The 20,432-nt window shown below is 40.7% G+C and overlaps 1 protein-coding gene across 1 annotated transcript in view; it reads right to left on the reverse strand.

The window, feature by feature from the left end:
* Positions 1-18,500: 18,500 nt before the first annotated feature.
* The window catches only part of LOC132870663 (NACHT, LRR and PYD domains-containing protein 12-like), a 64,083-nt gene continuing 62,151 nt past the window's right edge, over positions 18,501-20,432 (reverse strand). Inside the window, exons 14-15 of the mRNA XM_060904417.1 lie at positions 19,501-19,674; positions 18,501-18,601 (exon numbers count right to left, since the gene is read on the reverse strand). Coding sequence (XP_060760400.1) covers positions 18,595-18,601; positions 19,501-19,674 — 181 coding nt within the window. The 3' untranslated portion in view covers positions 18,501-18,594. The remainder of the gene's footprint in view (positions 18,602-19,500; positions 19,675-20,432) is intronic.

Consider the following 20,432-nt stretch of genomic DNA (forward strand, 5'->3'; position numbering starts at 1 on the left):
ACAAAGGGCCGGTGTAGCTGCAGGCTTTCATTACAGCCAAATTGGAGGCTCACTTGACTGTTGATTGGAGACGAGGGTGAAATGATTAAACAAGTGAAATCAGGTGTAGCTCCTGCTTGGTTGGAATGAAAGCCTGCAGCCACACTGGCCCTTTGCGGATAGGATTGAAGACCCCTGGCCTACAGTATTCTGGCGAGTCCTCCAAAGGCAGTCCTCCTGTCAGAACATGTGTTGTGAAACGACATAAGATAAATGTACGTAGAGCTATAGATTCTACATGATAATCATAAATGTAATCATAAAGTCGGCGTGATATCAGTCATGTATTTGCTTGTGAAAGCTTGCGGCTTTCATGTAACTGCCGCCTAGCAATGAGAGGCAAAGGGTAAAGAGGGTAGGCTATCATAGATTCTATTCAGAAGAGATCAACACAATTCTAGACTCCCAGAAGAGGAAGAGCTAGCACTAGAGAGTTCACCGGTGTTTTCATGCGCCATTTCCATTGAGTAGAACCAGAGTAGAACAGCCAGTGAACCGCAGCGTGTTCCTCTGCTGACGTCACAACATGGCCACGAGCCACAGACCCAGTTTTCTTGCGCTGTGCAATTAAAAGTTGGATATTCGCGTAACAACAGCTTCTTTTCACGTAATTATAACAGAAATCTAACATGTTTGCCATGTTGTATAGTTTATTTAAGAAATTGCATAGAGTCATGTTCATGTCATCAGCCCTTTAAGATGGAGCCAGCAGCAAAAAGAAGATATTCACCTGGAGGGAAACATTTTACAACTGGATCAACTAATCAGGTGAAATGTCCCATATTTAGTTTTCTGATGGGTTTTTATATGGAACCGTCAATCCCATTACATCTTCAGTATTTACAGTAGGTTTTTATTCCCAAGAGATAATTAAAAGAAAAGATATTTAAAAGTTTGCTCATCATGTTCACTTTGATGATGATGCTGAAAAGAAGGTTGAAGGCAGACCTGGTGGATGATGAGACTGGACCAAGATCCAGTAAAGTGATGCTGATGCTGTGCTGATTATACTGTGTGTACTCATAATAAATCAGTGAGAAATATATCACTTTGGAGCTCTTATGTTTAATCACACATTAATTATTCTTTGCTTATTTTTAAAGCATCATAAAGTATAATTTAAAACACGTAACTTTTTGTTACACTCAACATATTTAGACTTAGACTTGTTTCATTTCAAACAGCAAAGTATAAATTAAGTTTAATGGTCAAGTGTAACTTTTACACATGAACAACAAGTTAACTTTTATTAATAATATACTCCTATTATAAACAAGGCATGCTTTAAAATATTGTTTAAAATCTACATTATACACGACAGATTACATGATGGGTGGCACAGTGGTGTAGTGGTTAGTGCCGTCGCCTCACAGCAAGAAGGTCTGGGTTCAAGCCCTGGGGCCGGCGAAGGCCTTTCTGTGCGGAGTTTGCATGTTCTCCCTGTGTCCACGTGGGTTTCCTCCGGGTGCTCCGGTTTCCCCCACAGTTAAAAGACATGCAACTGTTAACGGTGACTCTAAATTGACTGTGAGTGTGAATGGTTGTCTGTGTCTATGTGTCAGCCCTGTGATGACCTGGCGACTTGTCCAGGGTGTACCCCGCCCTTCGCCAGTGGTCAGCTGGGATAGGCTCCAGCTTGCCTGCAACCCTGTAGAACAGGATAAAGTGGCTAGAGATAATGAGATGAGATGAGTTTACATGACAAGAAACCACTTTGTTGCCTGAATAAACATAAAATAAACTACTAAATGGTTAATAATTAAATAAATGTGTGAAGGTAATAAATGTATAAAGAAATACATTCACCAGAGGCATAGCTAGGATTTTTCAAAGAGCGTCATACACTGACTGGCAGCCTGAGTACATACCTGCAGGTTTGTTAATGAAAAAATACATTGAATACATTTGAGAAAATAACGCAGCCTTTGCATCATTCTTTCATCTCATGTTGTGAGCTGTTGAGATGTCGGACAATGATTAGGCCAAATCAGCTTTATCTGGCAGTGTATGGATAGCGGCTCGACATCTTACCCTCGTCAACTGATGCAGATCTCTCTATTCTTGTTGTCTTACTGCTCATCGGCCAAAATGTTTCTAAGTAAAAGGCATCGTGGATGACGAATGGCAAAGATGTCAACAATCTTGTCAATGTCGATCACTCTGTCATAGTGTATTCTTCCACGTTTTCTTGATATTGTGTTCTAGAAATGGCATTAAAACTTAGCTTTGAAGCCATAAAATGCAACTTTGATGGAAAAAAATATATAATAAATTGCTTACCTCTTCACGTCGAAAGAAGGAGGAAAGTTTCGCTTGTTTTGACATGGTGAATTATTAACACGAGGAAATACTCGTAATTCACAACTAAAAATACTGCAGCTACACTGGCAGCTTGACCATGCTTTCTAGTGCGATCGTGTTGCGCTTGCACAGAACTGGGTTTTCATGCCCAAACCACAGAAAGTCCATACAAGGTTATAGAACCCTAATGAGGCTGAGGTGACAATCTAGTTTAAAAAAAAATGTTAGAAAAATGACAGTGGCTGCATTTCTAATATTCTTATGTGGCTATTGAAAAAATTTAAGGTCCGAGTGTGAGGTACGAACCTTGAAAATTCCTGCCTTGAGGTGACAGTGAACTACTGCATCGTGTTGCCTGTTTTAAGATACACTTTTTAAATAATACACTTAATTTGAAATGACAACAAAGGAGACTTTTGTTTAAGCATGTTTTAATATGTTGAAAAATACACTTATTAAAATGTATTTGTGGCAGCAGGGGCGTGGTCAAGCGCCGGTCTGTGACAGGAGGGCGGAGTCAGGGAAGGTAAGTGGCAGAATCACTTCACCTGAGAGCAATTAACCTGTGTTTGTGTGTCTTCCCAGTGACCGCGCCCTATATGAGGAGGGAGAGTGAGAGCGGAGGCAGCTCATCCCTGAACCAGACGCCGGTTGTGTGTGTGTGTGTGTCTGTTTGAATGAAGTATTGTTTAAACTGAAAAGTCTAGCAATAAACGCTGTTTTGGAACCTGATCCCTGTCCTGCCGTCCTCTGTGCTCCACCCACACATAGGGAGTCCTACAGTATTCCTTTACTGCATACTAAAGTGCAATTTAAAATGGATTACTTTGAAATATGAAGGCACTGGATATTGTTGGGCTGTCTTGGCTGACATGTCTCTTCAACATAGCATGGAGGTCAGGGACAGTGCCTCTGGATTGGCAGACTGGGGTGGTGGTCACCCTTTTAAAATGGGAGACCAGAGAGTGTGTTCCAACTATAGGGGGATCACACTTAAGGCCTCTGTATGCTCTTGCGACAAGGCTTTCGCAGATAGATTTTCGCAGACAGTTGTAATTTATTGTTGAGCGGGGATAATAGGCGTGCGCGATGTTATTCACCGGCACAACGCAAGGGGGCGAGAAGTCACTAGGAGTAGTTGGTGGGTGTGGTTAATGGAGTGTTTATCCTCCGGTTACTTATAATGACTAGAACTTTATATATATATATATATATATATATATATATATATATATATATATATATATATATATATATATATATATATAATGACTAGAACTGGAGTCGTATAGATGTACGTACTTCCTCAATCAACCGCTCTTCATGCTGCTCCATCTTCGCTCTTGTTTTTAAAAATGCCAGTCTTGAAAACAAAACAAACCGGGAAAGTAGGGAAGCGGAAGTGCGTGTACAGCGGGTAGAGTGGACCAATCAGAGCCCTCTTGTCTGCGAGGCTTCTGCGGTGGTCACAATTTTTGGGAGGTGCGCGCAGAGCGTCTGCGAAGGTGGGAGGGCTATGCAGACACTGTCTGCGACACCGTCTGCGAGGACTGGGTTGTCAGCATAAATTGGCCTTTAGCCTCCCTGGGAAAGCCTATGCTGGGATGCTGGAGAGGAGAGTCCGGTCGATAGTCGAACCTCGGATTCAGGAGGAACAATGCGGTTTTTGTCCTGGTTGTGGAACACTTGACCAGCTCTTTACCCTTGCAAGGGTACTGGAGAGTGCATGGGAGTTTGCCCAACTGGTCTACATGTGTTTTGTGGACCTGGAGAAGGCTTACGACCGTGTCCCTCGTGGTGCCCTGTGGGGGGTGCTTCAGGAGTATGGGGTTCAGGGTCCACTACTGTGGGCTATTCGGACACTGTATGACCGGAGTAGGAGTTTGGTTTGCATTGCCGGCAGTAAGTTGGACTCATTCCCAGTGTATGTTGGACTCCACCAGGGCTGTCCTTTGTCACCGGTTCCGTTCATAACCTTGGACAGAATTTCTAAGTGCAGCCAAGGGGTGGAGGGTGTCCGGTTTGGTAGCATCAGGATCAGTGGTGGCTGGTAGTCTTTCAAACAGGGGAGGCTGGTCGGTTACGATATTTCCAGATTTTAAAAGAAAAAACATCAATTTTGCCCATACTCTTGCCTCTGATCTGGTTGATTGTTGGCAGGGTCACAAACTGTGAAATAACAGGTTCTTTTGGCCCATTAGCCTACTGTCCAATATACATGATGGTGGTGTTGGGGGGGGTATATTTTAACATTTTATATTTTAAAATTGTGGCATGTTGCTTAAAAATTGATCATTATTGAAAGCAGCTCTTTGTCAGGAACCTCAGCCATAGAGCTGGGTGCCACACATTTCATTCAATGACACTTTCCCTATATTTTGCTTATTTTGACTGAGAAATGTTTTATTGACAATTTTGATAACCCTTCACTTTTAATCCAGGTCTGTAGTGTGAAATGTTCTCGGCTGTGTTTTTGTTTAAAAATGTTTTCCAAATTGTAGCTGTGTTTAATTCATATCCAGAAAAATATATATTCCAATATAATATACTCAGCATAAACATTTTAAATAGATTCTATATTTTTGGTCTATCCATGACATATTACTAAAGTAGCCTATTTAGTGTTGTTGATGTGGGTCACTTGCTGTTAGCCAATTCACTTTCTCGTACCAGGAGAGCTGAAAGGAACGAGTATTATTCCCTACCTTTTTCACCAAGTCAGTTTGAGGCGTTGGTCTCTTTAATTGTATTTTTTTCCTCGAAAGGAAGACTGGCAAATGGCTTCGCCAAAATTAAATCAGCAATGCTTGGCATCCGTGCGCAGCTTTCTTGCTAGCTGACTAGCCCCCTCAAGTTCAAGTTCAGTCACTCAAATAAATGAAATTTCTGGAACTAAGATAGCAAACTTGACAACACTATATTTACACTTTATTTACAATGAAAATATATACAAACTAAAAAAGCTGGTAGAAACCGTAAGTAATGAATGAAATCGAAATGTAAGCTGATCTCTTACAATACACCACAGCACTTGCGAATCCACATGGGACTGAACTGAAATTCACCGCTGCCTGTCTATAGTTGAAACGAGCTGTCAATCAAAGAAAATATCCGGCCGCTTTCACCAATCACCAGTCTCTTTGCGGAACCTGCCATGTCCCTCCCATGTGAGGCTCGGAGTCCGTAGGCGGGCATTTTCGCAGTATTTGTCCAATAACCGTCTTGCATTTTGAGATTGAAACGCGCATAGCTCCCAAATGCCATTGAAGTCCACTGAGGCTGGGAGTCCGTGGGAGTCCGTAGGCAGGCGTTTTCACAGTATTTGTCCAATAATCGTCTTGCATTTTGATATTGAAAGCGCAGAGCTACCAAATGCCATTGAAGTCCACTGAGGCTGTGCTGCATCGCGCTGTCACGAGGGGGAGAAACTCACGCACACATTAAAGTTATAAGGGCATTTTTAGAGGAGGCTGAGCCTCCCTCGTTGTCTTAGAGCACTCGCCCGTGATCAGGATCACGTCTCTGCTTTTTGTGCATGATGTGGTCCTGTTGGCGTCATCAATCTGTGACTTACAGCACATGCTGGGATGGTTTGCAGCTGAGTGTGAAGTGGCTGGGATGAGGATCAGCACCTCCAAGTCTGTGCCCATGGCACTCAGCCGGAAACGGGTGGAGTGCTTACTCCAGGTCAGGAGGGAGTTACTACCTAAAGTGGAGGAGTTTAAGTATCTCGGGGTTTTGTTCACGAGTGAGGGTAAGGGGAGAGGGAGTTGGACAGATGGATTGGGGTAGCATCAGCAGTGATGCAGACGCTAAACCGGTCTGTTGTGGTAAAGAGAGAGCTGAGCCAAAAGGCAAAGCTCTCAATTTACTGGTCCATCTATGTTCCCACTCTCACCTATGGTCACGAGCTATGGGTAGTGACCGAAAGAATGAGATTGAGGATACAAGTGGTAGAAATAAGTTTTCTCCACAGGGTGGCTGGGCTCTCCCTGAAAGACAGGGTGAGAAGCTTGGTCATTCGGGAAAGACTCAGAGTAGAACCGCTGCTCCTACACATCGAAAGGAGTCAGTTGAGGTGGTTCGGGCACCTTGTTAGGATGCCCCTGGACGCCTCCCAAGGGAGGTTTTCTGAGCATGACCCACTGGGAGGAGACCCCAGGGCAGACCCAGGACACACTGGAGAGATTACATCTTTCAGCTGGCCTAGGAATGCCTCAGTATTCCCCTGAAGAGCTGGTGGACATGGCCGGGGAGAAGGAAGTCTGGGCTGCTCTGCTTAGGCTGCTACCCCCGCGACTCGGATCCAGATAAGCAGTAGAAGATGGATGGATGGATGGATGGATACTTTGAAATATATCTCATCTCATTATCTCTAGCCGCTTTATCCTTCTACAGGGTCGCAGGCAAGCTGGAGCCTATCCCAGCTGACTATGGGCGAAAGGCGGGGTACACCCTGGACAAGTCGCCAGGTCATCACAGGGCTGACACATAGACACAGACAACCATTCACACTCACACCTACGGCCAATTTAGAGTCACCAGTTAACCTAACCTGCATGTCTTTGGACTGTGGGGGAAACCGGAGCACCCGGAGAAAACCCATGCGGACACGGGGAGAACATGCAAACTCCACACAGAAGGGCCCTCGCCAGCCCCAGGGCTCGAACCCAGGACCTTCTTGCTGTGAGATGACAGCGCTAACCACTACACCACCGTGCCGCCACTTTGAAATATATATTTTTATATAATACACTTAATTTGAAATGACAATGTAGTACTTTAAATATACTTCATGAAAAATACATACATTTACATATATTGAATGTGTATTTTCTGAAAGAACATGAAATGGAAAAAAAATTGTCTTTTAGTATTCTTTAGAAACTACAACTATCCTTTGAGAGCACAAAAGTATGCTTCCTGTTCATGAAGCTGGGCTTTTTAAAAAGGAAGTAGTTTACCCAGAGCCATTCCTGAACATTTGGGTGCCTTTAGAACATTTTGTACTGCTGCGTTGAATCTACGCTGTAGGGCGTGGTGTAGCTGCGTATCCTACACCGACTTGACTTTATTCACACTTTATTTCAGCAGGTCAAATGGTCATGATATTTGTTCTTTAGTAAGCCTGGTGTGTGTGTGTGTGTGTGTGTGTGTGTGTGTTTTATTTTCCTCAGTCTAATTATTAGCACAAAACAAAAGGTAAACGATACAAGAATATGGTAAAATATAATTTTGTGACAAAGACATTTTCACAGTAGATAATAATATATCAGCCCTATATTCCAATAGTGCCACAGTTAAAGCTCTCCATAAAGAAATAATGATCAGTGGAAACAAGGTACATCCCAGTGTTTCAGATATTTTTTATCCATTTATAGTAAAACTACAAGTTACTTCTGTTATAGCAGCTACAAACAGTCGTTCCCTCACCAGCCTCACATTTTTTCTCTCTTGAAGTCATGTGGTCTTGAAACCTCAAAGCATAAACTCCTCTGTCCTGAAGATGTCAGAAGACTTTGAGCTGTTACTATAGAAACCATAATGTATTAGAACGCGCGCATAAATATAAACCTACACTACTGTCAGAGCTGCTGTTATAGAAAAGTAATCAACACCTTCTGACCAATCAGAATCCAGAACTGAATAAGATCTGTGGTCTACAGCAGTGTTTCTCAACCACTAGGCCATCTAGTGGGCTGCAAATTTTTTTCAATTTGAAGCAAATTTTCAGTTGGGTTTAATTGCTGGGTTGCAGCCGACATCACATCTGCCTCATTAGATATGCAAGGCATGAAGTGGTGGTCAGCTGAGCTTGCTGTTCACAAAGTGTTACTATCACTGCGGCGCCTTGCTAGTCCTTAAGCTTGCGTTGTTTTGGGCTGCTTGAATCGAATGAACTGTGAAACTGATAAAAGTTTCTTCTAGGTTCCCCATGAAGTAATAAAAAAGGGTGAAAAAGCAAAGGATTTTACCAAAAGACGATGAGAAAGGTGGCTCTTGAAACTTTCACTGCAATGGAAGAGAACGGAGTCGAAGAATGCTTGAGTTTACACTGATCACTTCGTGAAACGTTTGTAAATTCCTCTGATTTATGTCTTTTGGATTCACAAACCACTGACTTTTCTCACTATTTTCCATTATTTTATGATGTTTTGAAGTTCAGGAGACGCTTAAGTCCTCAGATATGTTTTTGTTTACTGTTTGATAGTGGTCACCATATTCAGGGCCGTTGACAGCTTTGGCTGGGCCCGGGACAAAATAATCTGAGTGGGCCCCCCCCAAATAATCTGAGTGCCCCCCCCCCACACACACACATACGCGCGCACGCACACACATACGCGCGCACGCACATCGCCACACAGCAACCACCCACACCCAACCCCTCTTTTCACAGTCTCCATTCACTCCAACCCTTAAATAACAGGTATTCCAAGCCCGTTATAACAGTCAACCATTTTATTTCAACATATTTACAGTTTGAATATTTCCTTAGTCTGCAACTATTCAGGTGCGAAATGCAATGCACCGGACTTTTGCTGTGGCAAAGTCGTCAATAAGGTCATTGAAGTCCAGCTTCTTTGCAAGTTTGCGCTCTATAGATTGATTGATTGATTGATTGATTGATTGAGGAACTTTATTAATCCCCAAGGGGGAAATTGAACGCCACCTGACCATACATACAACACATAACAGTAAGACAGGACAACCACATCATAAATAGAAGGAGAAATATAAATAGATAAAGATATAAAAAATAAAAACAGTATAGAGAGCATAGCCAGCCCATTGAGCCTCTCCTGTGACATGTCTGAGCGCAGGTAGTTGATAAACCAAAATGATTGTTTACGGGATGGAACTGGGCCTCAATGAGAACAGAGTTATGGCTTTCCCAAAATCTGAACATAGAAGCATCACCACTAGTGATGTATACAGTGAGTTTTTCAGTGTATTTTTTTGTCTTGTTTTTCATAAACATCCTTTCCGTACTCGATTTAGAATGTTACAAAAAAAAATTGACACCCTCCCAACCACGTAACATTAGCCTATCTGACCTGGGGGCTGACACGTTTATTACGGATAAACCAAAAGGATTACAACGTTCCCTGGATATAGAACTGGACCGAGAAGATTTCAAAATCTTAACGTGTAAGCAACAACAATAAAACAGAGGTCATTTTATTCATTTAGGGCTTATTAGGCTACTTTCATTAATTGCGCTTTTCATACAGGCCTATCATTTTTCACTTGAGCAAGGGAATTGTTTGAAGAGTATCCAGTCTAAGCGAAAGTTTAATGTTTTGCAACAGACTAACCTCAAAACACCCCATTTATAGCCCATTCGTTACATTAAACTCTATCTAGCTGGCAATTTCACATGCCGTCGTATCTACACGGGATGATTTCCAACAAAATAAGGTTTAATTAACAAGAGGCAGCGTTCCACGGGCTTTCAGCTAACCGGAGTCCAGCTCAGCGCAGCTCAGCAAGCGTGCCTAAAACCAGGGTTCGAATTATAAATTTGACCCTATGGGGGTCTCTATTTAAAAAAAAAAAGCAATGCATACTCGCTCTCCTGGACCAGCGCACTTTTGCGCACTGCAGTGCACAGCTTTCACACACAGGCGTGCGCATGCACGCACGCACACACGGTGTTGCATATATATATATATATATATATATATATATATATATATATAGTTAAACAAATTATATATATATATATATATATATATATATATATATATATATATATATATATATTGTTAAACAAAGGAAGATCGTTGTGAGATAGAGGACAAGTCTTCTTCGGACTTAACTTCACATTCGATTTCGCAGGCTGCAAATTTCAGTTTGCGCGCATAGTGGTGTGGTGGTGAAGTACAGCCGTACATGTTGCGGTTTAATAACACGTTCAATACAAAGTTATGGCTGCATGGTGATCGGAAATGAAACGAGTTTTATTTATATTTATATGGTGATATAGGCTATTCAAGCTTATTATGGTGATATATGACGTATTTGAGAGACTTCCACAGAAAATTAAGTTTGCTTCTTTCTTGGGAGCCTGAGGGAATGGGAGCTCAGCTCCCATTGGCTCCCACGTAATTCGAACTATGCCTAAAACATTTGGATATGATTGCGGGCCAATGTGCTATTCTTTGCTTCATTGAGATATATGCAACACAGTGTTATTAAACCGATATGTTTATGAAATAATTCAATGCCCTGTGCATTTCAGTGTTCACTCAGTGTACCCTGCTATCCCCTACTTTATAATTATGAATGGCGCGTTGCGCGTGCTGGGGTTACATTACGGGGCTGGAAAAAAGTTATCTGTGTCTTACCTGGCTCAGCTGCCCCACTGCCTTCACCACCTGCTGCATCATCTAAATCTTTTCTAAAATATCTATGCAGTGAGCCCCTGAGGCTCTTGGATTCTTCATCTCTTTTTCTCTTTTCTTTTCTTTGCTCCTGACTTGTGCATGTTGGCAAACGGGCTCGCACGCTTATTGTCGAAGCGTTATGATGGAATAGTGCTGTGTTATTTAGCGCCTTAATCAAAGACCAAACCCTTTCTGCATTAGGGGTGGTAGGTGGGTTCTTGAATCTATTTTCGAAGACAATAAAGGCAAAAGAACCAGAAATCATTCATTGAATGCAAATATAGCACATTTTTCTCCCCCAAATCAACACATTTTGAAATGAAACAGAATGATTAATGGCATCTTCATGAGGGACCAGTTCTGGGCCCCCCTCATGCCTGGGCCCGGGACAAAATACCCGGTTGTCCCCCCCTGTCGACGGCCCTGACCATATTGTAAACTAACGCATATATAATATGTGTAATCCCCAAGGGTTTCCATGGATCTTTGTGAATGATTTACCTGGAAGAGAAAAGCAGGGAGGATTGGGAATCGAGCCGCTGTGGTTTCTTTACACCCGATACTAAAACTTGTAGTGTCCTAGCAATCATCGCAAAGATGCGTACAAAAAGCCCAAAAGTGCCTCCTTACTGGGGTAAAAACAATACAGGATTTAACTTGTAGTGTCCTGATCCCCAGATCTTTAACTCAGACACATATAAAAAGTTGTTCTCCTCCATGCTCTTCCAGGTTTCCATCAGTGTGTTTGTGTAGAACAATGTCTGCAGCACCAGGTCGTTTGAGATGTCGGGGAACTCAACGGATGGATAATTTTCCAATTTGTCAGAAAAATCCTTCTTTGCTCGTGTGTAAGGATCTAATCCCATTGAACGGGTTCTATATTCACTTCTTTTGAGTGTAGTTCTTGGTTTTAATAACTTGCTTGTTTGCTGAACACAAACATGGCAATAAGTTCTTGCGTTAATGGACCAGACTCCACTTTTGGATCATTAATCCCTTTTGACTGAAAATGCCCTGCATGCATGATTTTATGTTCGCTTCTGGCACATCCATACATTTTAAATACCATACCTACAATTAAAACCAGTTTGTTTTTATTGCATTTATTTAATTTCTGGGCTCCCATCTGTAACAGGGAGTGATGGTGTATCCCAGTAATACACTCTACAATAGATTATTAGATTCTAACAGAATAGATGAGCCAAAATAATTGGGGATCTTTTTTTTTAATGGGCCCCGACTGGTTACAAGTATGAATAGGTGGGCCTTAAACATTGAGAACCCCTGCTCTACAGTACATGAAGTGTGTGTTGAAGGATGATGATGTCGAGTTCCACAAAACTGGAACTGCTGTGCGGTGCGGAACCTGGAATTGGCCATCATGAAAGAGGGCCAATGCCAGGTTGTTTTGAGCCCAAAACACGTGCGTGCGCACACACATACACACACCAGTTACATACATTCACACAAAGCCCTCAACACCATATCACTGTTCTGAATATAAAACTGAGCTAAAGCTTTTGACATTTAATAAAAATGCTTCTGTTTTGCAAATGTGTTCCTCCAGGTCTTTCAGTGGTGTTTTGTTTGTGTGTTCACATGGGAAATACCATTACACCTGAAATAACATAGCACCTAAATACCAAATACACTCTTATAAACTTGGTTTTTAGACAGAAATTTATGTTGAATCACTGTCACAGAAATGAATTATTTAAAAAAAAATCATGTGAAATCCATAAACTAATCTTTGACAAAAAAAAAAAGAATTACACTGTCTTTATATATTTATTTCTTCAAAATGTACTGATACAATTATCCAAAATATTGTAAGTAGTGTATACTGATTTAAAAGAGAAGGCACTGATCCCATATCAGTTATGATCGGCTGACATCAGGGGGAAAAAATCCGGATCAGATATCAGAGAGAATAAAGAACAGATTGGGTCTGATCCTGTAACAAAAAGATCTAAACTACAGTCACAGAGCGCATTATTAGGAACACTACAATATTACTGGGCAGGGACTCCCTTTACTCTCAAAACAGACTCAATTCCTCATGGCATGGGTTCCACAAGATGTAGGAAACAGTCCCCTGAGGTTCTGGTCCATGCTGTCATGATGGCGTCATGTAATTGTTGCAGATTTGACCATCCGTCTGTTAATCTCTCTCTCTCTTTCATTCAATAATGTCACAGGCAATTTCATGCAGCTCACAAGTTGTTCCACATTCAGTGTAGAATTGTGTGCAGTCTCAGGCTACATCCACATGACAACGGCAATGAGATTTTTTTTTTTAGCGAGTAAAAAAAATATCGCGTCCACATGGGCAACGGATGGTACATATGGCAACACAATACTTGCTGAAAACAATGCAATACACATGCCACATCTCTACGTGCACTGTAAGACGGTCCCATCGGAGACACCAGAACAATAGAAGAAGTAGGACGCATGCGCATAAACCCCTTCTTCTACCCGGCGTGCTGCTTGTTCTAGTCATGTGGTTGTGATGTCATCATAAACAAATCCGTTCTACTCATCCAGACGACTTCGCAATGGCGCCGTTGCCAGATTTTTCCACTCTGGAAACCGTTCTCAAAAAATATCGTTTTGGGGCACCCAAAACGCCGGTGCCGTGTGGACACCAGGCCGAAACGATAAAAAATTGTATCGGATTCACCTGAATCCGTTGCCGTGTGGACAGAGCATCATTCACTGTGCACCATGAAAACACAATGACCACGTCTCCACATTGTGTGTTGAACACGATGGCGAACAGGTTGAGACCGTCCTGCAAATCATCTTGCACATATGATGTATGTTTTGTAAATAAATGGTTCCTACCGTTTAAGTGTTAACATAATTTTGACTAACCCTGTATATTGTAACTGCAATGCGTATCTCATTTTTGGTATCACAATAATGTCACAAGACGATGCAGCAATTTACTGACGTGAAAGACATGACACAACACAACACAATTCAATGGTTCATTCATGGTGCTGTAATATTATTATTCTATCCAGGTTGATTTTGTGCCCTTGCAAATATTTTGCTTACACACTTACCAGGAGCTTTTAGGCGCTGATTAAATATCTATATGCAGCATTAGGTATGTCGCAATAATATGATCAGGTACCATCAAGGGTACATGTTTTGTCCCTTTACTGTGTATGTTTTTCACTGGGATGGTTGATGAAGTGTATCGTAAATTAGCTTTCAGAGTAAAGCTTTAAAAAGTACATCAATGATCCTTGAAGTCAAATTTAAAGGTATACTACATCCACATTTTCAGGTATAATATACAGACTAAAGGTACAACCCCAGCCACTAGAAAGTACAGTTTGGTACTGATTGCAGACCAGCAAAATCTCTTATGTGTCAGTAATTAGTAGGATTAAACTGTTTATTGTTGTATGTTATATACACATATGTCGTAAATGTATCATATTCTGTTTCATTATTATTTGCATCCAGAAATTACATAATGGCATGGCACTGTTACAAACATTATAATACATAGGGCCAAATTACCAAATTCTGATTGGTCAATCAAGGAGGGCTTTTTTCCTTAACACGGGGCTGTAGTTCTGAAATGCCATTGGCTAGTTCGTTACTTGGTTTGAAACCGATTCAAACGTGCAAGATAGTCTTGCACCCTGATTGGTTCAGAAAATGTGAATGACAAATATTGTGAACTTGAATGGCTTCCGAAGTATGAATTTGGCCCTATATATTATAAACAAGTAATTGTATGGTTCCTCATAAAATTAAGAATCAATTTCACTTGTGATTTCAAAGTTTTGAAATTGCCCTCATCGCTTCACGACTCAGGCAATTTTCAAAACTTCAAAATCACTCGTGAAATTAATCCTTAATTTTGCTCGGCCCCATACAATTACCTATACAACTTATACACACATAGATACAAATAAGAAGATTTTAAAATGTTTCTTTTTTTCAAGGATTGTAGCAGTAATCACTAAAGCGGTGGCTACAATTATCGACAGGCCATAATTATCGACACCTTTTCAGATTTGCCAATAAAAACAATTTTACAAAGGTGAGTTTCAGGTCCAACAGTTATTATTGGTTAATTAATCAACCAGAAGACCCGCCTCGCTCTTTGATCTTGTCATCTGATGACACAGCTCGTTACTTGAGATGGATTTTTTTTTCTCGTACAATCAGCAATTTGAGGAAAACCTGGACGTTATCATTGCAGGTAAGCATGGTGGAAAGATCATGGACATGTTTTTACTGATCAGATTCACTGATATTTCATGATCTCCTCGTTGAAACGTACTTTGTTTCTTACTTTTTCATTTGACAATCACGATTTTGTATCTAAACGCATGTTTGAGAAGTCACGTGAGGTGTCGATAATAGTGATCACTTTCACTGGTGTCCACCATTATTGACACCCTGCGGAATTAAGTGGCATTTACAACTGTTATGGATCGATCTTTGTGTAACACTGTTGAAGTAGATGAAGTACTTTAAAAAAATAAAAGTGCTGTGATTTATAATTTTTTTTTCTGATTTATAACAGAATGGAATTTTGTAGAGTATTTGGAATCCTACTACAATAAATCGAATTAGACCAGAATTAAATTCCTAGCATATAAAAAATGCCATTTATTGGTAAACAACAAAACTATAAATTAATACAAACGACAAGTGATTAACAAAATGTGATCTATGAAAATACTTAGAAAGTGGGTAGAAAGTGGAACAAAAAGATTTTCTGATGCAGATTAAACATTATCAGTTCATTTATTTACAAACATTAGAATTGCTTCCTCATTTACAGAAACACTGACATCCATATATTTATATAAAATATACTTTGGACTAAATATTAATCTATGTAAAACAAATTTTAAATAAAAACTATGTTTTGCTAATTTAATAACGATTATTTTAAAAAAAATTATAATCCGGGTGTCTAACTGTGGACAAAGGTGTTGATAATTGTGGAAGGGTGTCATGTGGTCTGATATGCTAAGTAATCAGGAATCAACTTGTTTTTTTTTCCAGTGAAAGTTTGAGTAATTATTCATCCACAATTTATGGATTGAAAGTCTTATCTACTTTGGCAATGGCCAAAAGATCTTTACTACTTTAAAATTAAACAAACACCTTATATCTAGGATTAGGTTTCTACACCTCAGGAGTAATAATAAATATATAGTTCAAGTTTAAAGTTCAAATTAAAGGTTTTAGGTGACTTTTGATTTTCACAGATTTTCTTTCCAGGTACCAATAATGTATCCCAGTCCCCCCCTCCCCTCCCCCCCTTTTTGGCTAGAGATTAGTCATGAACAACCAGGACATTTCAGTGAGTCGGATTATTTGACTCAAATCACCAATAAGAGCCGACTCTTTTGGCTGTCAAATGATTCACTGTCATTTCTGCCTTAGCCAAAAAGTTTGCGATATTATGTCCCGTGGTTGATCTGCTGCTGTCAGGTTTCAGCTCGAACTGTGTATTGAACACTTACTCTGCATTGCTTAGATCGACAACAAAAGAAAGAAAGGAATGAGTCGGATCTCAGCGGTCACTCAAATGATTCGGTTCAAAGAGTTGACTCGTTTGCAACATAATCACATCACACTCACATATTATATTGGCACAGTAAATGCACTGATTAAACATTAATATGCAACATAATACATACAAAGTAGACTACAGATGTGTTTCAGACACTATTCATCAATTCCCTTCTTTCAGGTGGAAGAAAAAAAAAAGGCTCGTGATCATGTGCAGAGCTTCTCAGGTACCAGGTTGTGGTCTCGGAGCTGGTTGAGGAAGGTGTGCGGTTCCTCCATGCAAGAGATCTCTGTCTTCTTGCAGTGAAAAAACTTCATCTCCTCTTCAGTGAGAAAATCCAGCGAATCCATTGGGTCTCTGTTCATCCGCCTGCTCTCTACTCAAATACATCCATTATTCTAAAGGGACAATAAAACACCAGCTCTGGAAGATGTAAATGTCAGACTCTACCTTCCTGATCCTGAACAGGGCTGAGTGCTTTGGCGTTGATCACTGAAGATTTGGTGATATAAAACTGAAATCTCCTCCAATCTCCCGCCTTCCTCGATTTGCTCGCGCCGCTCACTTCCACACTTGAAACCCGGAAGTTAGAAACGAAACCGAAAGTAGTGAACCCGAGGGCGGGGGACTGAGCAAAATTTGTAAACAGTTGTGGGTTCTTTCACATAAAACAAGGAGAACTAGAAGGGCTCTCGGTAGAGCGCAGACCTCCGCCAAGTCACAAATTCGGATTTGCATCAAAATCTAAGCAATTGTTCCTTGGCCCCTGGTCCACCTTTCTTCAAAAGTTCATCAAAATCCATTCACTACTTTATGAGTTGGGAAAAGACAAAATCTGCATACATATCAGAACCCTAGATTTGTCATGAATAGGCAGATGGATGGATATACAGTGGTGCTTGAAAGTTTGTGAACCCTTTAGAATATGTTACATTAATTCACACAAAGCTCTCACATTATCTCGCTGTACTGAATATAAAACTGAGCTAAATGTTTTGACATTTAATAAAAACGCTTTTGGTTTGCAAAAACTGTTGTGTTTCTCCAGATCATTCATTATGCATGCGTGTGAATACCAATACACCTGAAATACCAAGAAATAACATAACACAGCACCCAAATGAGCTCTTATATATATATATATATATATATATATATATATATATATATATATATATATATATATAATTTTAAACATGAATTTATTTTCAATAACTGAGTTGAAAATTCAATAAAAATATTTTTAAATACATAGACAATTTTTTAAATGACAAAATAATTACGCTATTTCTTCAAAATGTATTTGACTGATACAATTATGTAACATACTGTAATTAGTTTAGACTTAAATAAAAGTGATGGCACTGATCCCATATCGGGTTTGATCAGCTGATACCAGAAAAAAAAATCAAGATCAGATATCAAAGAAAATAAAGAACAGCTTTGGTCTGATCCTGTAACAAAAAGATCTAATCTACAGTCACAGAGCACATTATTAGGAACACTAATTCATGCTGTTGGTGCCAAATTCTGACCCCACCATCTGTGAGCCTCAGCAGAAATCGAGGTTCATCAGACCAGGCTACGTTTTTTCACTCTTCACCTGTCCAGTTGTGGTGATCCTGTGCCAATGCAGCCTCAGCTTTCTGTTCTTGGCTGACAGAAGTGGAACCAGACGTGGTCATCCACCTCAGTGTTCAGTGTGTTGTGCATTTTGAGATGCTTTTCTGCTAACCACAATTGTACAGAGTGGTTATCTGAGTTACTGTAGCCTTTCTGTCAGCTTAAACCAGTCTGGCCGTTCTCCGGTGAACCCTCTCATCAACAAGGCGGTTTCATCCAGGTGTTCCTAATAAAGTGCTCAGTGAGTGGATATTAAACACCAACCAAAGGACAAAGTGATAAATGTGCCTTGTAGTGAGTCTCCTCGGGGCTTCCTCAGATTAACTCCCCAAATGCCAAATGTCAGGTGAGAATCCCACCAATGTCCTGAAACTGTTCCTGTCCATTTCAGCTCCCTCTTCCACTGACTGGGTTCAGCTCGAGTCCCTGTGCTTTTTCACCTGCTCTTTCAGGGTTTTTAAGGGACTGAGGTCCAGGCAGTTTCATGCTGATCACAAGTTGTTCCACATTCAGTGTAGAATTGTGTGCAGTCTGATTCACTGTGTGCCATGAACACACACTGACCACGTCTCCGAGTCTCTTTCATTTGTTTGAACTAAATGACTGATGTGTTTATGAATGTGCTGTCTGTTCCCCAACATGGAAATGCAGGAACACCAGAGTCTTCATCACACACGCAGATGTTCATCACCAACTGAAAATAAAAGAAAAACATCTGAATTAATCCCCACACACTGGACTGTGGTACTTCATGACCAACAGCATGTAATCATCTCTGCTCCAAGAGAAACATTATTATCTCCTGTTTATAATTTAATTCAACATTTATTCAGTCTTCTATAATATCTGTGTTCTAACATTGAGCTCCAACAAATGAGAACTTCCACAAGATCTCACAGGAAAGTGAGCAGACGTTTCCCATCACATCACTGCTCTTATCCAATCACAGGCTTTGGAGCTTTTTAAACAGTAACTAACACTGCGGTGGGTTTGATCTCTTGTTCTACATGTAGATTTAAGTGCAGACTTTAAGAAGAAGCCGAGGTGAATTTTACAGGAATGACAGAAGACACGGTGTGGAGGTGGAGAGCAGGAAGGAGTGTCAGAGTAAGTAAAGTGGCTCCTTAAATCACATATTTGTGGCAGTGTGGCATTAAAGATGATCATTTTACTGAGTTTTGAGGAGAGTTGAGAAGAAAGTGTGCTGCTGATCAGAAACAGGGAAAAGCCGAGATCATCTTATTCAGACAAAAGCAGCAGGATGAAGTCAGAGACAGCAGGGTGTCACAAGGAGACGAGGTGTTCATTTACAATCACTCTCATGCACTCAGACGGGACAATTTGGAGACTCTGACTGACTCCATCTTCTGCTTTCAGATGAATTTTAAATCAATTTTACTGAACAACAAACAGCATTAAAGACAACTGGGAGGAAAAAGTCAGATTAAATAGAACACAGTGAAAATTTCTAAAACTGGTTTTATTTCATGGCTTGCTCATGTGACATTTACTGAAATTAAAGGAAAATGATAATGAGGTTAAATGATTATTCTTTTTCTTTTCAACATTCACCTAAAAAAGGTTATTACTTACCTGAGTACCTGTAGTTTGTAATGTTCATCATCCTTAAGAGCAGAGAGCAACTTCTTTCCTGAATCTCCCATTTTATTCCCAGACAGATCAAGTTCTCTCAGGGGTGAGGGATTTGATCTCGGAGCTGAAGCGAGAGCAGCACAGCCTTCATCTGAGACACCACACTCACACAACCTAGAGAGACACAATGACACACACTTCACTGCCTCAGTTTGTGAAGATCAAGATTTGCTTTGATGTTTTTGCTTTGCTTTCTAATTAGCTCTTGGAGAAGTCATTCACTCAGAGCTTCACACACTTTTTAAACCCCAGAGTGTGAATGTTTAAATGGTTTATTCAGGACTGACAAGAACAAGGCCGAATCCCATTTCACCCCTTGGACCAACCCCTTGGCCCTTCCCCTCCATTTTGTGCGTTCACGTGAAGGGGTAGGGGTATCCCAATCCCAGTTAACGTGGAGGGGTAGGGGAAGGGGTAGGGCTTCTGTACCCCTCCAAACGGAGATTTTCCTGGAGCTGACTCCGAACGAAGGGGTTTGAGTGATTTCCCACAATGCCATGCGGATTTCACCGAGATTTCATGCGGATTTCAGAAAGATGGCGGTTCCCGCGGCGAAAGATTGTCATAAATGTATTTTCTCCATTATTTACGTGTTTTAAGTTGTTATCCAGAGGAAACACGCCGCTTGATTCGCTTTCGAGCTGAGAATGAGCAGCGATTTCTGAAATCCAAGCTGCTGCTAAAAAGCTTTGGGAGTGAGTATTGTTTTCGGTTGCTTGACTGCGTACATTTTGTTCTGTTATTCTCGCTTTTATTGTTTACATGAGTGTTCTGACACCTCATTCTGTCAGATGTGGTGCACGAAGCGATATCCCATTCAGTGGTGTTAGTTAACAAATCACACCCTGTCAGCAGAGATTTCTGGCTCTGAC

This window comes from Neoarius graeffei, chromosome 22, assembly GCF_027579695.1.
Source record: "Neoarius graeffei isolate fNeoGra1 chromosome 22, fNeoGra1.pri, whole genome shotgun sequence".
NCBI lineage: Eukaryota > Metazoa > Chordata > Actinopteri > Siluriformes > Ariidae > Neoarius > Neoarius graeffei.